Source organism: Puma concolor, chromosome C2 (assembly GCF_028749965.1).
Source record: "Puma concolor isolate L17-30 chromosome C2, mPumCon1.1.hap2, whole genome shotgun sequence".
Lineage (NCBI taxonomy): Eukaryota > Metazoa > Chordata > Mammalia > Carnivora > Felidae > Puma > Puma concolor.
In genome coordinates, this window is record NC_141675.1 from 153314754 (window position 1) to 153337173 (window position 22420).

The following is a 22420-nucleotide window of genomic DNA, read 5'->3' on the forward strand; positions in this document are numbered from 1 at the left end:
AGGCCAAGGAGGGTGCTGGATGCCAGAGGCAGGCAGGCCAAGCTCGACGGCACCCCAGGAGCATCTGACCTGCTGGGACGATCACTCTGCGCTCGTTCGTGGTCATGTTTGGGGGCGGAATGTGCTTCTCCTCCATGTAGCTGCCATAATTCATGCCGACGGTGTCTGGGCCGCCCGCCATCTTCCCGCCTTTGGCCATGCTGCATTCATCCGGGGAGTTTCTGAAGGAGAAGAAGATACATTCTTCCATTATTGCTGCCACCCGGCCTGCCTGTGATACACAGAGAGAACGGGGCAAGGGTGCGGTGGAGAGAGGCGGACGGAGAAGGGAGGAGAGTCAACGGGCAAATACGGTGTCTGCTCGGGGCTGAATGGCCCTGTCCCCGCAAAACTCCATTCCTGAAGCCCTGACAAATGGAACGGTATTCAGAAGTGGGGCCTTTGGCAGGTGATCACATGAGGTCACAACGGCGAGGCCCCCATGATGGGATCAGTCCCCCTACAAGAAGCAGAAGGGACCCGGGGACTCTCCCTCTCTGTCTCTGCCACTGAGGATACACTGAGAAGGTGGCCGTCCACAGCCCAGACCCTGGGCCTCACCGGCACCTTGACCTTGGACTTCCAGCCCCCAGAACTGTGGGAAATAAATTAATAAATTTGTGTCACGTAAGCCCCCCAGTCTGCGGCATTTAGCTATGCCAGCCCGAAGGGACTAGTGCACTGCCCACCCTCGGCTGAAGCCCGGGGCGGCCTGGAGGGAAGCAAGTTGCCAGCTGGCTTCTGTTTCTTAAGCCAGAGCCTTCTGAAACTGTCATGTCAAAACTCCACTGGTGACAGCTGTTTGGAAACACTTGCAAGGAACAGTGAACCGCCACGGTCCTGTCTCCGTGACTGTAAACAGGCCATGTACCGTATGCACAGAGGTGACCCCAGCTCGGACAGCTGGGTTTAGCCTCCAACGACATTCGCCTTCAAAACCTCAGAATGAAATCCGTGTGTTCAGTTTCAACTCCCTATAGCCAATCATGAGATATGGAGCTTTGGAGCCTCACACTGTCCCTAGCCGAGACACTGGCAGGCGGGGCAGGGACGGGGGCAGACCTGGCAGCCTGGAAGGTTGCCGGAGAGTGGACTCAGCTGCCCCTAAGGGTTGGGATGGGGTGTGAAACCAGCTATGAGGACGGATGCAGACAGGAGTCAGCCGCTGGCCCTCTGACGACCACTCACAGGGCCACTACCATTAGGAAGGCAGCGGCAGCCATTTGGATAAAGACAAACCCTGCCTTCTTTCTGGAAAAAGAAGAAAGGGACCATAAATATATGATGAAATCATATCTAACAGGGAAACCCCCCAAAAGGAAAATCCAACGCAACCAGGAAATAGAAAAATATGTCAATGCCTTTTAGAAGGTTAGCCCACAGGTCATTAACTTTGAGACCACTGTAGATGAGGGGACTTGATAGTTGGGTTATATCTTCTAAGGTGGGTTTCCAGAAATTGCCTCTCAAGCTCTACCCCACACAGGATTTTCCTACTCTTGGGAATCTCCAAAACTCCACTGCATGTTGGATTCCCTCCCAGTGTCTAAGGCGTTGAGGTTGTGGGCTCCACTCCAATGAACTTTTCTTCGTCTCCTCCACACCTCACTAGTTGAAGCTCTGCATCCAACTTGTGGAATCATGGAACCATGGGCCTGGCATGGCCTTGACCTTCAAGCTTGAGAACATCAAAACCATTTGAGCCAGAAGGGCACTCTCTGGGTGGGACAGGCCCGGAGTGGGATGGAGAAGGTCATTCGGGAGCCAAAGGCTTGGCAGGAGTGTGGACAGGAAGGGCAGACCAAGGGAAAGAGTGCCCTGGAAAAGAGGGAAAAGAGGGAAAAGAGTTCATTCAGCATCCTAGATCACCAAAAATACACACAGACCTGGTGCTGATGGAGAGAGCTCAGGGCTGACAGCGAGGAAGGCGTAGGTACATCTACAGATAAAGATCATGGTCAGGGTCACAGGAGTAAGGCCCCACCACAGGCCTGGAAATACATGGCCATGTTTCACAGCATCCCCACAGCTGTACTAACACGAAGGAAATTTATAAACAATAACAGTCTGAGTTCCCATGGTGCAGACTCTCTAGATTTCCATCACTGCCTACACATGCATTATTTCCTCCTGATGCTACTTTTCCTGGCTGCAGACACTTATCTCTAAAAGACCCATCCTAATATCACAACACGGAATGTCTTCACTTGACACTTAGTTTCCTATCCCTCTGGAAAATTCCAGCAGTTGAGGGGAAGGTGTGTGTTTTGGTGTATTTTCCTCAAGGAGAGGAGTTACTAGGGACTAGGGGACAGTCTAACAGATTTGGTTCTTCAAGGAACAAGCTTTAGATGCTGTTCAGCAGATGAGCATAACTCTGGCAACAACTACAGAGTCTGGGATGAGGGCTGCAAGTTCACCCATTCACTCATCCATCTAGACCATTTTTATTGAGTGCCTGCTGTATACCAGACACAATAAGTTCTCTCTTCTCCAGCAGGACAGGTAAGCTTTCCCATTCACCTTCCATTGAAAACCAAACCCCAGAAAACAAAAACAAGAAACAAAACAAAAGCAAAGCAAAAACAAAAAACAGAAGCAGAACAAAAACAAAACAGCCCTCAGACCCTATTTTCAAAAGCTGTGCCTTCAAGACAGTTGAAAAAAAAAATCATCTTTTTTTCCATTTTATTTTGTTTTAGCTTCAGGCGAAGATAGAATGGAACCAGGTTTTTGATCATTTCCAATAGTTTCGGTAAAAAAAAGCTCTAAGGGAACTCCGGCCCCAGAGAGGGGAGAGGGTCACCCCCCAGGCCACTGACAATGCTGGACTCCAAGCAGGTTATCGATACACAGTGGCCACAAGAGCCCTGGCTGTTCTGTTCTCACTTGCCAGGCATTTCCCCTGGTGTATTCTCTTGGGAATTTTAACAGACCAAGAGGAGCACAGGGAAGTGTGGGCCCTGTCCTGAGAGCCTAACCATTAACAGTCCTCACAATAGCCTGGGGGGGCAGGCGCATACATCACGTCCATTTTTCAGAGGCGTAAGCCAAGTACACAAAGGAGAAGGGCCTGCTCAGGTCGCAGAGCCAGGAGAGGTCAAAACTAAGACTTGAAGCTGGGCAGCCTAACTCCCCGCCCCTGTGCAGAATGCCCCCACCAAGTCAAGGGAAGATGCTGTCCCTACAAGGTGAAATAAACCTGAACTTCAGAAAGGCGTTGACAACTCCCTGACCACGTGTTACTCTGGTTTAAGCCATGTGCTGCAATATTTGCACAATTCCTATTCTAGGGCATCACTGTAGCCCCAGGGCAGGTTCAATCCCGGGCACGGCGTGTGTGGGACCCAACAAAGGACACATATAAAAGAAAAAAAAAACCCTAAGTAAGAAATAGAGGCAATTCCAGGAGAAGAACATTTTTTTCAGAGGATACATCTATTATTTAGACCCTGCTTTATTTAAGGAAAAAAAAAAATCTCAACCTGATTCAGAGAACTGGAAAGTGTATTTTTAAAAGCCTCATAGTAAATACATTTTCAGTTCTTAGCGCAGGTGTGAGAAGAAAAGACCCACACTCTGCGGAATCTGCCTCCCGGCTTATGGCGCTTGCAGCTTCACCGACATCGTGCACGCCGAGGCTTGTAAGTCATCAGAGAGAAACTTCCAGAAACAGTTTGGTACTCCACCGGCAGCAAGCCGTGCCAGGAACAGAGGATCATGTGATCTCTACGCTACCATGATAAGGGTTTGGGTGTTCAATGTATCGCTTTTGAAATGCACATAGCAAAGGGCATCCCTTTCAATGCTGTATTCTTAGTATTTACATACGTGTTTTCTAGCAGTTTCTGTGAAGATTCTAAGGCGACTCATTAGATGCTTGCTAAATGGGTCGTCATTTATATGAAATATGAAATACGAAATGCTTTGGTCTTATTGTTTAGGGCATGAATTTCTTTATTGCAAGTAAGGCATCCTTCAAGACATTTCTGTCAATGATGCTTTTCGGGGCATACGGAAGTTATTATGCAAACCCAAATCACAATGAGATGTCACCTCACACCTATCAGGAGGGCTACTGCGAAAAACAAAAGATGACAAATGTTGGCGAGGACGCAGAGAAATCGGAACTTTTGCATACCCTTGGTGAGGATGCCAAATGGTACAGCTGCAATGGAACGCCGTGGGGAGGTCCCCAAAAGTCTTTTTTAAAAGACAATCATATAGGGGCGCCTGGGTGGCTCAGTCGGTTAAGCGTCCGACTTCAGCCAGGTCACGATCTCGCGGTCCGTGAGTTCGAGCCCCGCGTTGGGCTCTGGGTGGATGGCTCAGAGCCTGGAGCCTGCTTCCGATTCTGTGTCTCCCTCTCTCTCTGCCCCTCCCCCGTTCATGCTCTGTCTCTCTCTGTCCCCAAAATAAATAAACATTAAAAAAAAATTAAAAAAATAAAAGACAATCATATGATCCAGGGATCTCATTTTTGCATATTCATCCAAAAGAATGGAAATCCAAGTCTCAAAGCGATATTAGCACTCCTCTGTTCCTTACGGCTAATATTCCCGATGGTCAAGGTGTGGAAACGAATGTCCACGGATGGCCCGGTGGATGAAGAAACTGTGGTACATGCAACAGTGTAATCATCCTCCTGTAAAAGAAGGGAATCCTATAACACACAACAACGGCTGGGCCTTGCGCACGTTATGCTGAGTGACATAGATCGGTCACCGACGAACAAAAGCCGGTTTCCACTTCACGTGAGATATCTAAAGTAGTCACATTCAGAGAACTGAATAGTGGGACAGTGGTTTCCAGGAGCTCGGGCAGGCGGGGAGATGGGGGGTTACCAACCAATAAGCATAAAGTTTCAATCAAGCGAGATGGAAAAGCTCTCGAGACCTGCTCTCCAATATTCTAGCCTTTGGTCAACAATAATGTGTACCTCAAACTCTGTTAAAAAGGTATAGATCGGGGCGCCTGGGTGGCTCAGTCGGTTAAGCATCCGACTTCAGCTCAGGTCACAATCTGGCGGTCCGTGAGTTCGAGCCCCGCGTAGGGCTCTGGGCTGATGGCTCAGAGCCTGGAGCCTGCTTCCGATTCTGTTTCTCCCTCTCTCTCTGCCCCTCCCCCGTTCATGCTCTGTCTCTCTCTGTCTCGAAAATAAATAAACATTTAAAAAAAAAAAAAAAGGTATAGATCGCTGGGCACCTGGGACAGCACAGAGCCCTCTTCGGATCCTCTCTCTCCTGGTCTCTCTGCCCCTTCCCTGTTCACACTCTTTCTCGAAAATAAATAAAATACTTTTAAAAAAACCAAACAAAGAAAAAAGGGGTATAGATCTCATGTCAGGTGTTCTTACCACATTGAAATAAAATAAATTGGAAATGACTGGGTCTTAGCCACATTCTCGTATTCACATTTTCGGGTCTGGGTTCAGTGTGTAACCCGAAAAACACTGGTTTTGACAATCCCATAGAGAATGTGGCATCAGAGAGAGGGATCGGGAGCTGGGAGGACAGCTGCTCCCCTCTGTCACAGCAGAAGAAATCCCACCTTGGGCTGAGGTCGCCCCGGGAGGGGAAGGCTGCTGCAGAAACAAGAATTTCACTAAGGCACCTGACGAAAGCTGGGGCGCCATATCGCTTCCCAACCCCCCCAGGGCCCTCTTGGGGCCACACGGCTTTGGGAGTTTAGTCTCCCAAAGGAGCAACCTCACAGAACCCCACGGCACACGCATATAACTGTGGCCACTCCAGGGGATATGGCAATAGCGCAGAAAGACCCTCCTACCTTCACCTAGAAAAGATGGCACCATGGTGCCCTTCTTCAGAAAACTGCACACACATGCCCAACTCAGTTGGCTTGTTGAGCCTCAACGAACTAAACACTCTGAAAGAGCGTTTGCAGAATCAAGTTCTCATGAATCGAGACAACGAGTGCTGACTTCGTAAGGCATACTAGCATTTCAAACCAACGATCGAAGGGGCAGGCAAAGAATACCCAATAAATTGGAAATTGCACTACATTTAAATTCAGGTGAGATGTCAGCCATGTCCCCGAACCCAACTGGGTTCTGACAGAGTTTCAGAATCAAGGGGCTGGAAGAATCTCCACCCCCAACGCCCCAGGCATGACTCTCCGGAAGCTACTTACACCAACGAATGTTTAGTTCACATTACTAATGTTTTTCTAGGGAAGAGGTTCCATCATTCTCCTCTGCAACTTTAGAGTTATATTTATGTGGGGGTGTGGTGGTTTTGAATCTACTTTCTTCCTTTACCCTTCCTCAAACCATGTGAGGTTTACGAGGCATAGAAGACGACACGATATAAGACAGTTATAAAAACGCACACGAGACAAAACGATAACATAAATAATCAAAGGCATGGAAGTGAATTTAATGTAAGGGCAGAAAAGTAACCAATCACGAGATAAAATCAGCACATTGAGTAGGCTTACTATTTATTGTTGCTAGAGGTAGGACACCAATTTATCTCTGAGCTTCCTACTGGCCAAAGCAAAGAAGGAAATGCATCCTGTTACTATTCAAGGTGTCAGAAACATGAAGACGAACCAGGTCTTAGCAAGCAACATCCTTCCCAGTATCTGATAACAGATTCAGAGCATCGCACACAGTGTCGGGGTAGGGGTGGGGAGGGCTGGTGATAAAGCAGGGTGCTCCAAGCACTCAGGTCCCTGCTGCTTCGGCTACAGAAATCAAGAGACGGCACGTCCTCACGAGTCCTCCATACCTGCCATTTCTTGACCCTTTTGGAAAGAACTGGCCAACCAGGGAGGTCAGTGCAGGAATATTAAAAATAAGCAAATAATCAGGGCACCTCAGTGGCTCAGTCATTTTAGCATCTGACTCTTGATTTCTGCTGAGGTCATGATCTTACGGTTCATGAGTTTGAGCCCTGAGTCAGGCTCTGTGCGGACAGTGGGAAGCCTGCTTGGGAGTCTCTCTCTCCCTCTCCCTCTTCCTCTCCCCTGCTAGCTCGTGAACTCTCTCTCTCTCTCTCTCTCAAAAATAAATAAATAAACATTAAAAACATAAGGGAATATGGGGCGCCTGGGTGGCTCAGTCGGTTAAGCGTCCAACTTCAGCTCAGGTCATGATCTCACAGTTCAGGGGTTCAAGCTCCACGTCGGGCTCTGTGCTGGCGGAGCCTGCCTCAGATTCTGTGTCTCCCTCCCTCTCTGCTCCTCCCCCACTGGCGGTCTGTCTCTCTCTCTCAAAAATAAATAAGCATTAAATTTTTTTTTTAATTTTTTAAAAAGATAAGGGAACAATTGAAAAAACAAACAAACCTGGAGAGACAGAATGGTCTATATCCCAGTTTCCAAAAATCTTCTGTTTCTATGTTTTAAACTCACATTTGCCCCTGAGAGCACCCAATGCACTGTGGGCAAACAAATATTTACAGACCTTACTTAGTTCATCTCCTACCTAGTATTTGACTGTTTAGTCATCTCAGGACCGGCCTCAAGCTCTCTTTATGTATTTACGTTGTAGTAAATATATGGGCAACGCATCTCGCACAGTGCCAAAGTCACGGTAAATGCCACGTTAGCTGCTTCTTACGCACTTCACGCACACAACTCCACAAGGCCAATACCAGGAAACAGGAGCCCCATTACAGGTAAAGCACAGAGGCTGGGTAGGGAGTGTGTTGTGTCCCAGGTGATACAATCAGCAAGGGAAGAGCCAGGATTTGAACTTAGGCACTCGGGGTCCTGAGTCCAAGTCCTCTATCACCATGCTCTAGGACCTCCCCCGGTAGCCCCACACGAGTCGTCCGTCTCCCGGACGTGAAACACAACAGAATGGGCACCTGTTGGGTATTTTCAGAAGAATATCCTGGGAGTGGCCCTGAAGGCAGTCATGGAGAGATTTGCAGATGTGAGCTGAGCCACGTGCCCACAAAGGCAGGGCCTCCAGGGAGGAGCTGAAGATGATATGTTTATGGGGACATACATACGGATTTTAGTTAAGTCTAGTTTTGTTTTGTTTAAAGAATTTTTTTTAATTTTTTTAATGTTTATTTATTTTTGAGAGAGACAGAGTGTGAGCTGGGGAGGGGCAGAGAGAGAGAGGGAGACACAGAATCGGAAGCAGGCTCCAGGCTCCGAGCTGTCAGCACAGAGCCCAACACGAGGCTCGAGGCTCGAACTCACAAACTGTGAGATCATGACCTGAGCTGAAATCGGACACTTAACCGACTGAGTCACCCAGGCGCCAGCCCCCCCCCACCTTTTTTTTTTTTTTTTTTTAGAAAACGCTGATCAACCCCATTTACAGTTGAATGTCAAATGTTCTCCCCACCAGACCTCCTGGGGGAGCTCAGCAAGGTCCCTTGGTCGCTGCAGGCTCTGCAGAGAGGATGGCCTAACGCTGGTGACTGTGACAGGAAATCTGGCCAGAGGTTCCCGGGCTAAGAGGCACAGCAGGAATGAACCTGACCCAGAATGTGGACCTAAGAACTGAGGACCAGGACAGAAGTTGGACCATCGGGAAAGCAGTCTAAGGTTTTCAGATCGAGTGGAACACAGCCCGAGGCAAATCTTCATTTAGCTGTTGCCATACATAACACCCTATTTTATTTTTTATTCTTTTTAAAGAACTCCTTTTTTTAACTTTTTTTAATGTTTATTCATTTTTTGAGAGTGAGGGAAACAGAGCGTGAGCAGGGGAGGGGCAGAGAGACAGGGAGACACAGAATCCCAAGCAGGCTCCAGGCTCCGAGCTGTCAGTGCAGAGCCCGATGCAGGGCTCGAACTCACGAACTATGAGATCATGACCTGAGCCGAAGGAGGACGCTCAAGCGACTGAGCCACCCGGGGGGCCCCAATAATACCTTATTTTAAAAAGGGATAATGTGCCTGTAAAAATGTATCGAGAAATTAAAACTGGGGCTTTGTTTTTGAAAAAAACAAAATAAACTTGGCATCTGACATTGAGTTTCTCACATCAGAGGCTACGGACAGCAGGGTAGACTCCATCATGGAAAGAGCCCGCAGCGAAAGGCACAGACGTGGCCATTAGCTTGACAAGGACGGAGACTCAGCCCTGTACTGTCGTCTGTGCTGTGTGAATGGACCTCATTTATCCAAGAATGTCGCTGAACGCAGCCCCAGGCGACAGCCCTGAGCTCACCGGCCACATTAAATCTGTGATTCACCCTCACTTCAGAATAGTTAGCAGAGGCTTTGGAACTTAGAAAAAGTCCACAGCAAGGCAAAATCAAATTTGGAAAATCAATGTACTTCTTCGGGAAGCGGGTAGATGGGGGCACCTGGGTGGCTCAGTCGGTGAAGCTTCCAACTTCAGCTGAGGTCATGATCTCACAGTCCGTGGGTTTGAGCCCCGCACGGGGCTCTGTGCTGACAGCTCAGAGCCTGGAGCCTACTTCAGATTCTGTGTCTCCCTCTCTGTCTGTCTGCCCCTCACCTGCTCACACTCTGTCTCTCTCTCAAAAATAAATAAACTTAAAAAACAAATTAGAACCGGGTAGAGACAAACCCACGATCCTCTTGAAAATCTACTTCTTCAAGACCCATCCTTCCTTCCTATCCCTGAATTCGTCTTGCACGTAGAGACAACTCTCCACTGCCTTTCTCTCCAACACATGCTGGGGGAGTGTTCTTGAGCTCTGCTTCCAGAATGATCTTCCCCAAATACAAATCCACACTGGTCACGTGCATCCTAAGCCCTGTGTTGGACCACAGGACCTTCTTGGTCCACAGGACACGCCCCAGACTCTCTGGGTCTCCTCAATTCATTCGTTTCTCCAACCAGTATTTACGGAGCAAATCTCTCTGCCAGGCCCCGTCCTAGGTGCTGGGGATACATCGGGGTCCCTATTCTCACAGTGTCTGCATCTGAGCGGCGAGAGCCCCTCTCCCCTGCTACACCTTCTCTTGCCCTCGTTCACGATGGTCCTTATCGCCCCAACTCTTACGCGGATAAGCAAGTTAATGTGGCTAGCACGCAGCCTTCAGCTCGTCGCCGTTTATTGGAACGTCACTATCTTCCAGAATGTTCTTTTTAGTTCATTGGGTGGTGAAGCTCCGTGAGAGAAATACAAAGGTTTTCTTTGGCAGTTCTGCCCTGAAAGTCCAGAGAGGTCCGTTCTGAGAGAGGGCCCATGGGAGGCTGGCCGGGGCAAAGTGCATACTTGGTTCTAATCGACCGAACAAACTCCTAATCGAGTTCCATGGCGTGGACTGAGGCAAGTTGCTACAAAAGGCATTTTCAGGCCCCCAGACAAGGAGGGGATTGTCTGGAGAGTGCCGGGGTAATTTGTGGGTCTGTTTTATTTCTGAATCAGAGGCAGTGGAAAAGCCGCTTCAGACCCCACGGCTGAGCGGCGGGCGGAGCTTGGCAGTGATTCATGGAGAGCTCCCCGCTCACACTGAAACTGGAGATGTTTGTCTTTACAGCTGGGTGTTATTTTTACCCTTGCTAAATATGCTCTCTTACACCTGGAATCCCAGTCTCTTCCCTCCAACCCTGTCCCCTTCCCCCCCTCTCCAAAGCAGTTGAAGACTAAGTTAATTAAAAAGTCACCACCAACTCACCAACAGTTAGTTCTTTGTCCCTGCAAGGAGTTTGAAGCTTTCCCGAGTTTCTTCATTTAAGTTTATAATTCTCTTTACAGCTGAGAGCGGGTACCAGCCAGGCCATGTTACGTGTCGGTCCTGAAATCTCGGGGTGGGGGGCGATGCGTCCTTTTGGGCTTCATCACGTGGAAATAAAATGTGCTATAGAATAGGATCTCGACGAAGAGTTACATGTGCAGGATGAGATGTGGCTTCTCTTCTGTCTCATGAGTTGTCTTTGTTGTTGTCGTGGTTTGCTTGATACACTTGGCATTTCTCAGAGAGGAAAGGACGAAGCCCAGTAGGCACCAAGGGGCTTCAGTCTCTTATTTGCATAACAGGCTATGCAAATTCTGGTTAACCAAAATGATTTCACTTTCAAGATTGAAAATCCCAAGGCAGTCCCCCTGTCCCGCTGCCAATACCGGCACTGACCCAACAGAACTTTCTGGCGTCCTGACGGGGGGCAGGACTCCGAGGCTCTCCTACTCTACAAAATGGCGCCCACCCACTCGACACCCCAAGAGATGTCGAAGGAGGTAATGAGTGGCTGCTGAGGAGAAGGGATGAGAAGTCTGCTCCAGACAGAGACGCGGCAGCAGAACCTCGGTCTCCCTCCCGACTGTTCCCTGGGTGAGGCTCTCGGTCCACGTCCCAGTTTTGCAGCCCGATGAACTGACATCTGTAAAGACTCAAGGTCCCTTACAAGCAGGCGAGCTATTACTAACTGGCCTCCCTGTCACGGTTCGGAAAACTCACTAGCTTGCAAGGCTCCCACGGCGTGACTTGGAAGGTGGCCGAACAAGGCATCTTGGATGCCAATCTGATTCAGAACCCTGAGGCAGACAGGAGTAAGTGAGATTAGCACTGGGAACTTCTCTGTCCTAACAGAATACATGAAGTCTTAGAGCAAATGTAGGAAAATAAAGACTAAGTCAAATCTCCATGAGTCAAAGGAGAAAGGCACGGAGAGAGAGTGGTCCCAGCGAACCACGTTCAAATACCAAATATTGAGTGTCGCAGGTACGATGAAAGACTCTGGCATTAAAAGACCTTCAGCAGAGACCTACTCTCAGAAAGACCTACTACCTACCTCATTCTGTAGGCAGTAGGTGGGCACAGCACAACACAACATAACACAACTGACGTGCAGGGTGGTTGAACGGTTGCCATCCTAACACTGAGAATTTTTTTTTCAGTTTTCATTTCGGCCCAATGAGTATTTACTGAGAGCCACTGATGAGCTTGGATGGCCAAGTCTCTCCAACCCGCTTGTTGTTTTCAAAATGTGGTTTTATCTGGGGACATGTCACGAAGGTAGCGTGAAGGTGAGTCCAGGTAAATTGGCCCGCTGGAATAAAACGACACGAGACGGAAGGAATAGTTTCTAAATGCGCACCATATGCAAGGAACCAAAACGGTCAGTGTTTGGATGTAATGCCTCTCAGTGGACAAGGCACAGGATGTAGAGCTTGTCTGTCACCTGGAGGAGGCTGTGCTGTCCCTGCCAACACAGAAAAGCTGTCTGGCTAAAGGAAGCAGCCTGAGGGAGTGGAGAGGAGGCCAGGCCTGGGGTCACATGGCCGATGACAGGTGGATGTGAGCAAGATCAGAAAACTTAGAAACTCAACGGTTTTCCTCCGTGAGACGGGTATAAACCTAATGTCATTCATACATCGGATAATACGTCGTATATTAAAATCTATTAATAAATCACAGTTGGGCTGTGGATGTGCTGATAAACACTGCTCCTTCTTGGAGTCTTTCTTTTGTGTCCAGGAGGATGGGGTCACACCCTCATGCCTGCGATGGCTGGGCCCCAGACATCCCTCTGTTCCGTACTTGTCACGGGATCTCCCAGAGCCTTCCTCACCCCTGACGGACCGTGAGCTTCTTTTCACCCATCTTCATAGCAGCGAACACAGTGCATGATGTGAACACCAATTAGGTGTTAATTTAGGAAAAGGTTTCTCAATTTTGACACTGTTGACGTTCGGGGCGGGAAGGTTCTTTCAGAGGTGAGTGGAGGGGGCGGGGGGTGGGGGCGGGGGAATCCTCTTTTGTGTATCGTATAATGCTGAGCACCAGCTCTGGCCTCCAGCCACCAGATGCCAGGAATACCCCCCCTCTCCCACCGTGACTATCAAAAGTGTTCTGCAGAGGCCCCTGGGGGGCTCGGTCGGTTAAGCGTCCAACCTCAGCTCAGGTCCTGATCTCGCGGTTTGTGAGTTCGAGCCCTGCGTCGGGCTCTGCGCTGACAGCTCAGAGCCTGGAGCCCGCTTTGGATTCTGTGTCTCCCCCTCTCTGTCTCAAAAATAACTAAACGTTAAAAAAAAAATTTTTTTTAAAGTGTCTGCAGACATTGCCAAATGTCCCCTGAGACACAATCACCAGGGTTGAGAAATGGTTTAATGAATTGAGATCCACTGAACTCAGGTGAGGAGGTGAGAGCCCCTCCCATTCTGCCCGGTGTTCATTAGCACTAAGTGCGTGGCCCCAACGTCTGGGCTGATGTTGGAGGCGCCCAGGCTCTGACCTCGGGAGGATTCCCAGTGTGGTTTGTCCACATCTCATTTGGAGTCTCCCCAACACCCTGGGCTCATCCCTACTTCACGCCTTCTTCCTCCATAGGTCCAACCTGTCAGCAAAGCACATCAGTCGTACCTTCAAAATGGGTCCAGAATGCCACGACCTCTCAGCCAGGCACCACCGTCCCTCACCCGAATTCCTACACAGGCCTCCTCCAGGAGGAGCCCGGGAGAGCCTGCTAACTCCGAGGAATGTCACGCCCCCACCTTCCTACAGCACCCCGACAGTCTCCTCGCTCACTCAGAGGGAAGATCGCTGCACCTCATTGCCCGTTTGTGGCTTGGGTCACTAGGTGTCAGTCACGATTGTCCTCCAGCGCTCCAGGCTGACCTCGGGGCCTTTGCACAGAGCACTCCCTTCTCCTGGAATATTCTGCTGTTTGACCATGGGGCGTTCTCCCTCACACCCTTTGGGACGTTGTTCACGTGTCCCTTTCTTAGAGACCAGGCCACCCCATCTAGAGCGGCCACCCTGTTTCCCCGCTTGATTTTTCTCCTTCACATCTACCACGAGCCAACCTACTGTATGTTCACCTAGATGGCTCAACGGCCATCTTCCCCATGAGAAAGGGAACAGAGCAGGGCAGAAGTTTTTTGTGCTTTATGACTGTAGGTCGAGAACCGAGAAAAGTGACCGCACGTAGTAAGCTCTCAGTGAATTCTTGTTGGATGAATGAATGACCGCACGCACAGCCAGTGTGCCTAATGCCCGGACGGGCCAACCGGGTAACCCCCTTTTCTGTCATCGTCGTCACTCGGCAGATGCGTGTTCGTTAAATATGACGTCGAGAGCATCCTGCTGTCTGACTGACGTGCGGCTGGAGTTACCCACCCGACGAGTCTTCTTCCCAGACCACAGAGAGAGGACAGACAGACAGACAGACAGACCGACTTCCTGGGAGCAGACCAACTTCTACACGTTGTCCTCTCCCGGGCCACTCACTCTGCAGGGCACCCATTGTTCATCTCCCTCGACTCTGCCACAACAGAGCGGCGGTTCTCGGACCAGCGAGCGCGGGAATCTCCAGAGGGCTCATTAAAACACCGCGTGCTGGGCTCCGTCCCCGAGTGAGAACTGCACGTCTAACGCCCCCCCCCACCCCCACCCCGCCCCGGCTGGTGCTGATGCTGCTGATCGCGGGGCTTCGCTCTGGGCACCAGCGCCCCAGGGACCCCTCACCCACCCGACTCCAGCAGGAAGTTGAGGACTCCAGGGGGTCTGGGGACGGTGCCAGGGCAAGACTCACAGGCACGGCACACGAGTTCATTACGTTCCAGCTGCAACGAGCTTCCGGGTGGGCCGTTACCTCCAGGCGGGCTACGCGGAATTTTCACCGCCTTAGGAAGGGGGCAGGAGACGTCCGATGCACCTGACATCTGGCTGCATCTCCGAGTCAGAGGCGCCGAGGTGCCATGACGCAGCTGCTTTGCACACAATACTGCCCGCCTACTCACGGAAGGCAATTTTCTCGTGGGCCGCAGGCGTGTGCGTGTGTGTTATCTCCTGGCCCATCTCGCCTGTCCGTAGGGGCCTGGGCCTTAGCAACCTCACGGCAAGTTAAGGCCATCAGCAGGGGGCTCACTAGAGGCCTCGCAGGCAGCGGAACTCCCCCCGGGGCCTTTGTGGGTACCGCGCTGGGAAACAGCTGGTTCAAGTTTGCACACGGACCCTCCTCCGCCGTGTGGGCACGTGGGGGTTTCTGGTGCGCGAGGCTGGAGTGAAGAAAGGGGGAAGGCAGGGTGGCCACGGACTACCGAGGCTGAGAAATGATGTCCCGTGTCTACACAGCGTGCAGTTAGATGGGTGTCTACAAGAACCGTGCCCTCTGATACAGCAGCGGCCAAGCCAAACCCACAATTACTTCCCCGCGGGTTCGCAAGGCGGCGGTGCCTTTCTCTCCTGTTTTCCTTTTATTATTTTTTATAGAGCTCTAGTATAATGGCAACAGATCTCATTTCGCCACTTGTATTTCATTTCGGGAGCCTTGTGAGCACATACGGGCTGAGGTTTTGCAGAACTCCACCACTTGGTCAGGAGCTGGGCTCCACCCTCCTCCCAAAGCACTTGGCTTTTTCCTCCAAGGGCGACGGATGGACAGGGACAGAGAGGACTGTTCGCGAGGATGCCATTCTACGTAGAAGGAGCTGGGTCACGTTCAGGCAAGACCCAAGTTGCAGAGCGCTCTCGTCCTGGGGGGTATTTGCACACTGGCACTCAGGGGCCGCAAAGGTATCCGCTCACATGTTGCAAAGTCCAGTTTTTGACTTACGTAAATGCCCCTGGAACTTGATCAAGTCGCGTGCGCGCTGCATGGGAGTCTGACTCGTGAAAGCTTCCAGCAATGACCATCAGAACAAGCTGCTGAGCTGGGGGCCAGGAGGTGTGCTTCTTTTCACGCTGCTGTCTCTAACTCCCCTGCACACCTGGCCTGGGGCTTCCAGGCTGGGGGATTTGGGGGGCGGCGGCTGCTGTCTCTGGAGGGATGCCGGGAGACGGGGTGTTTAGGAGCTATACCCCTGTCCCTTCTGCTCACACAGAGGTGAACCATGCCTGCTCCACACTGCCCCCCCGCCGAGAACTCCCACAGGGCAGGACCCCTGTCTCCCTGACCCTGCCTCCGCCCCTGACCCTCATGTAGGGCTGCTACAGACAAGTGTCCATTCAAGGTCTCCAGAATGAAAACCAACTGAACGCAGATCCACATTCCCTATGATGGAGCTGGTGTGTGTAAATATCACACGGTGGGTCTGCAAAGTGTGCAGCCTGATCCGCAGTAATCTTATATCCACTCGTCGGGCCCCCAGATGAAACGAGCCTTAGCCACCCTGACGGCCACACAGGCAGCCTGTCGTGTTCCGAACAGCAGGTACTGCCTGGCCGCCCAGCTCTCAGTGCCCTGCAAGGTGCCAGTGAACCAACGATCTGATGTACAACACCCTCTACCATTTCCCATCCAGCCGGCTGAGCCCCTCAGTACAAGGAACTGGCCACCGCAGGGAATCCTTGGTTTGGAGGTCTGAGAGGAATGGCTCCACCAAGCCCTGCCCAGCACAGAGTCTGGGAACGCCAGGTAGGGCCGGTTTCCTGCGTCTACTTGGCCAGGGCATCACGCCCAGTGACTTAAACCACCGCTAATCAAGGTGTTGCTGTAAGGATATTGCATAGATGTTGTTAGCATCTAGAATCCATTGACATTAAATAAAGGCACTTATCCTTCAGAATGTGGGTGGGCCTCGTCTAATCAGTTGAAGGTCTAAAGAGCAGAAAACCGAGCTTCTCCCTAAGGAAGAAGAAGTTCTGCCTCAGGACCGCAGCAGCAGCAACTCCTGCCTGGGTTGTCAGCCCTCCAGCCTGCCCTACAGATCTCAGACTTGACCCACACAACTGCAAGAGCCAATTCCTTACAACAAATCTCTGCAGGGTCTAACCTATTGGTTGTTTTTCTGGAGACTTCAACTGACGCACCGGCCCAGGCAGCACACTCAACTCCAGCAGGCACACTGAGCTCTGGAAAGGACGGGCAGGAGCGCCGTATTTGTCTCTACTGCAAAGAGGGTCAGTGCATGTCACCCTCCTGTCTTTCCAGAACATTCTTGGGGGTGGGCAACGATGACACTTGGTGACCAGCTGCCATCTGTGTCATAGCTCCATTCCACAAGGCTTCGGCGGTTCTGGAAGCTCCTCCCTCCCTATATCACGCCAGCCCTGGATTTTCCATCAAAGAAGCGCACGGACCTTGATCAAAGCTAGATGGAGGCGGCCATGGTCCCTTCACGGACCTGCCCGACATAGCACCGTGGATCCAAGAAGAAGACATGGGGAGCGACAGGACTGACTTGCCTCCCCCACCAAAACACATCACGGTTTGCTTCAAAAGCGGGAACTGCCTTTAAAAGTTCTGTGATGGGAACATTCTGAGCAATCCTAGACTTTCTGAGGGCCTGAGAGGTGCTAAAGTTTCCATTGTTCCCCCACAAGATAACCGTCCAGTTCCTCCCAGAACGATTGCGTTTCCCAAAGAAGAGACCCACCTTTGCACCTGATGGGAACCACCACAGGGCCTGCCCCAGTCAGCTGGGCTGAGGAAGGTGAAAGAAGCTTCCCGGGAGCCCCGTCCTTCTTGGGGACCCCGCCCCTTAGCCAGGCTCAGGGTTCCCGTCCCAAATCCCCGTGGGGACCTCCTTGGGCCGGGAAGGCTGGCCCACGGCCCCGGCCGGGCAGAAAATGGACGCTGGCTACAGACAGGAAGCACAGGCCCGCCCCAGGGGAAACGGTGTCCACTTCTCCCACAAGACAGCGGGGCTTCTTCTATTTACATATTTTGTTAAATTCACAAATAGCACCGGAAGAATAAGAGAAGGTTTTGTTTCTCCAACACCGTCCTCACCTCCTCACTCGGTCTCCTTCTGGGGCTGCTGAATCCAGCCTGGCAATTCCCAGAGCTGGTCGCAGGCCAGGCTCTTGGCAACATGGGCTAGGGCACGGCTCGCTCCACTTTTTGCTGCTGGAAATCGTCTCAGTGCCCTTTGCCCGAAGTGTTCTCTCTCTCTCTCTCTCCCTCTCTCTCCCATACTCAGTGTCTCCCTAACACAGCCTTGCTCTAACACACACGTACGCACGCACACACACATGCACGCACGTGGTGATGTATTCCCTGCAGGTAGAAACCAGCCTTGGAAGAAGTGCTACGTACTCAGGGCTCACAGCAGGACGACCAGTTAACGAGCAGGGGAAACATTCTATCAGACGGATAGGTTTACTGTGAAAGAGTCACACGTAACCATCAACTGGCCGGGCCAGGACTCCGCTATCCTGGACCCTCTGACGGCATTTTCTACCAGGGTCCTTTTGTCCTCATGGACGTCTAGAAATTACTGCCTTGCCGGGCCTATCTTGGCTTGAATTCCACTTAAAGGACCAGCTTCGTAGCAAGATTCAACATCAGAGCTATCTTCCCCCTCTTCCAGAAGAAGCGAGACGCACAGAGTGAACGGGCTTCTCGGAGCCGAGGAAAACTCTTGCCGTCTCCCATCTCCCCGTCTGGCACGTCAGCCACACTGCGGACATTCTCTCTAAGGCCCTGTGACTTGGCACCTTCATCAACTAGGGGTTGACGCAATGGTTTCCAGTGCTTATAAAACATGACAATTATAAAAAGCGCATTTAGCATTGAAATATACGTGAAGCAAAAAGGGGGCCTATTATGGGCGCCGCGGAGTGGAAAATGCACTGGGTGTGGAGTCAGACGCCCTTGGTTTGAATCCAATTGCTCGAAGCTGGGATCTCAAGTTAGCCAGAAAATGCCTGAGCCTCAGTTTCCTCATCCATCAGATGGGGACAAGCATTCCTCACAAGGCTGCTTGGAGCATTCACAGCTCGCTGGCTGTACAGGGGCTTTGCGCGTTAACTAAGCACCAGAAAACGTGAGCCGTTCTTAGGACTCTACATCAGATCATGCGGCATCTAAAGGAAATTATCCTTTCTTTGTCCCGGGATCTTACGTTCTTTCCGAATACGCGTGGGGTATCGCGTCGCAATGGAAGTCAACTTTACTTTTCAAAACCGCGTCTGACGAAACGCTTTTGGGCATCAGGCGCACGGTCCCGCATTCGATAACATATGCGGTGAGACAGCGGCAGCGACAAAGTCAGGAAAGGGAGTACTTCACGTGTGCCGGCAGAACTTGGCTTCAAGCGTAAGGAAAGGCGAGAAGAAACGGCGCGCACCAAGAAGGCAGGGGTGGAGCGCGTGTGAACTAGACCCACCAGCCAAGTCATATGGCCCGGACGTCACGCCGCACTGCCTGGCCACTAGCTCACACTCTCCCTCCATAAAAACATGAGCCGGCATTATTTTCCAGGCAATAAAACCCTCAGAGATGAATTCTGCCATATGTGGGCACGGCCCCCCTCCCGCAGAGCCCTCGTGCCTGGGAAACAGAATCGAGCACATCTTCAAAGGGAGCTCTTGGTAAATATACTATCCGTTTTTAGCCTTCACGCAAACCCCTGGAGAACACATTTTCTCAGCCCGGCCCGATGTTACCGCGCAAGGGCCTCACTCGCGGCAACGATCCTTGGAGAAACGCGCCTCGTTTGCCTCTTCCAGGGGCAGGAAAACAGCGAAGTCGGGGAGAAGAGGGGCAGGGGCGTCTCCTTACCTTGAGCCGTTCACCTGGTTAGGGTTACACTCCATCTTGACGGTGACCCTGGCTGGAGGTTGAGACAGCCAGTCCTGCTGAGGGACGCGGGGGCTCATCTTGGATGTCTGTCCATAGTCGCCGGAGGAGGACGCGGTCATGTCCGTCTTGGCCAGGTGTGGTGTTCCGTAGGCACACTCGAACAATGACTGGTCCTCGCTCACGACCGATAGCGCTTCCTGAATGCCCAAAGAAACACACGTTCAGGACGCGCCAAAGGACAGTCACGCTTCAAAGGGCTGTTGGCTTGCGAGCCATTTCTAACTGGGACCACATTTTAGGTAGTTGTCGTGGTATCCATTTCTACCTTTGAGAAGAAAAAAGTAGCTGGGTTTCTTCCCTCCCGACCGCAGCAGTTGGAAGCGGCCGGCCCCGAAAAACTTTCCTGCGGGTCTCCCAGCATCCCCGGCCTGACTGCCACAGTGCAGATAATACCCACTTTAATCTCAACTCAAGGAAGTTGAATTTCAAAGGTCTTAGAAGACATCCAATTGCTTGTGTCATTATTTGACAAATGCAATCTATAATTCAAGCAGACAGGGTACAGAATGGTCATGGAGATTAAAAAAAAGAAATGTGATGGAGAACACCTAAGCATCTGGTGAAATTGCCACAATTCCCAGGAGGTTTCCAAGAGGAGACGCTTAGAAGAAAAGTAAAGGGAAGTGGGGCACCAAAGGACGAACGGACAAAGGTACGAATTTTTCCACTTCGAAGTTATTAGCTGAAATGGAGTTTCGAGCAGTGTTTCCATGATGGCGAACATCTGGATGATAAATGAACCAGAAAAAAAAAAAAAAAGCTCTGAATTATCCAGATGCCTCCAAATACCAGGATGTTTAAAATATCTGGGATCACTGACGAGCTCTTTTTCTCCCTTATTTTCTATTAAGATCTTTGGTCCTTTGTGTGATTTGGTGCAAAGAAATAGAAAATATTCGTCATTGTCGGACCATTCTTGTGGGGCTTTAAGTCAAACAAGTGGCTGGCCTATGGCTACGCGTATATCCTATTCGCCAGATCGGCAAAGGCAAATTAGATCTGGAAATTTCAACTGCTTGAATGATATACCGTGCTGCAGAAGGAATTATGGGACAATTCAATTTTGGTTTCTCTAACAGAAACAAGAAATCCATGGGATACCTCATTTGTATTTCAGTCCTTGGGCATCCACAGTTATCGTTATCGACTGGCCAGAAGCAAATGCTGTTTGGGTCATACATTATTTCAAAGAAAAAATGGAAATTTTAGGGGTGCCTGGGTGGCTGAGTCGCTTAAGCGTCCGACTTAGGTCGCTCAGGTCATGATCTCATGGTTTGTGAGTTCGAGCCCCACATCGGGCTCGCTGCTTTCAGTGCAGAACCCACTTCAGATCTTCTGTCCTCCACTCTATGTCTGCCCCTCTCCCCATGTGCTCTCTCTGTCTCTCTCTTTCAAAACAATAAATAAATAAATAATTAAGAAATAAACATTTTTTAAAAATGGACATCTTGGGACCTGGGGGGACAGTGGAGACTTTAGTCCCAACTGCTCATCCCCAAATGAGAGAATCTGAGGTCCAGAAAAGTCCAGAACTCACCTTAAAGGGAGCTGTGGAATTAGGGATAGATCGGACTTGTGTTTTACCTTCCACTGCCTCAGCCTACGACGATGCCTTTCTTACATCTCTCGGTTTGGGATACTGTTTACGTTAGCACTCCCTTATTTTTCTTCGAGTTGGTATTTCAGTAAGTAAGGCCGCTCCCTGTTAGTAACAGAGACTTGGGAGGCAGCTTTTCGAAGATACAGACCTACCTCCTTGCAGAAGTATCAGGATTATTAGAGAACACGTGTAATTTCACAAAGCACCCCTCCCCACCCCGTGTGCACTCTGTCACCCGAGGACTAACCTCACAAGCACATGAACTTCGTTGCCCGACAACACTGAGCTACGAATCAGCGAGTAGGAAGAACCAGCAGCAACAAACTCAGTGCTCTGGCCGTCAGAGTGGTGGCCAGGTGCCTGTGCATATATACACCCCACCACTCCCCACTTCTCAAAAATCCCCAGAATCACAGCTTGTGCCACTTGGGGGCAAGAGTCAGCTGGCGGTGGAAACAGTAACACAAAACGTACACAAGGACAGCTCGCGCCCGCCAGACGGCCACAATCGGACACGAGGAAGGAACAACAACAACAAAAAGGTAAGGCATCTTGAATCCACAGAAAAACCAAGCACGTCAACAATAGACAACAGCGACACGAGGCAGCAGCTCCGAAGCTCTGGGCACCGGAGACGTCCAGGGGGACCTGAATTACATGGCTCTCTCTTCTGGTCCCAAGGGAGGGTAAAGGAATCTCACGACTCAAAATTCACAGATGTGGCCTTACAAGTAAAATCAGCACCACGGGCTTAGCGTCGTAGTGATATTTTCAAAAAGACATAAATCCCAGCATCTTCTATAATTTCTGCAAAACTGAGTCTCCCCTCCCATAGCAGCACTTGGACAGAAAGGGTTCGCATGGTCAGAACAGGAAACGAGGCCGACGCCTGCCCCCCTCTCCCGCCTGGTCCCACAGACAAGACCCAGTTCAAGACCCAGTGCAAGCTTAGCGCCGGCTCCCCGGTGAAGAGAAACACGAATAAACGTGCGATTCGTATCAGAACTCGGCAGAAACAGGTGGGGGAGGAGGGATGGGCTAGGTTTTAAATTACAAGCGAGAAAGAAAGAGGTCGTGCCGACAAAAAGAGTCACAGCGTCAAAATATGAGTATACCTCCGAGATAAAGTAGAGTAGGGCTTCCCGTGACCAAACAAATGTGGCCTAAGATTTTAAAAAGTGGATCAAACTAGAAGAACTAAGACAAGGCTCCAGTGTGTGTTTGGAGAGGCAGGAACCCATTCTCACATCTGGCAAAGCATTATTTCAGCACATGGTTTTCTAAAGAAAGAAATCAAAGTTAATTGAGATCGATTTAGGGGAAGGAAAAAAAAAACTTACAAAAGCCAAAGA

General features: G+C 50.7%; 1 protein-coding gene across 7 annotated transcripts in view; it reads right to left on the reverse strand.

The window, feature by feature from the left end:
• The window catches only part of ERG (ETS transcription factor ERG), a 268746-nt gene that overhangs the window by 43432 nt on the left and 202894 nt on the right, over positions 1–22420 (reverse strand). For all 7 annotated transcript variants that reach the window (XM_086675970.1, XM_086675971.1, XM_086675974.1 and 4 more), the window contains 2 exons: positions 19388–19605; positions 70–221 (listed from right to left, as the gene is read on the reverse strand). In XM_086675970.1, coding sequence (XP_086532096.1) covers positions 70–221; positions 19388–19605 — 370 coding nt within the window. The remainder of the gene's footprint in view (positions 1–69; positions 222–19387; positions 19606–22420) is intronic.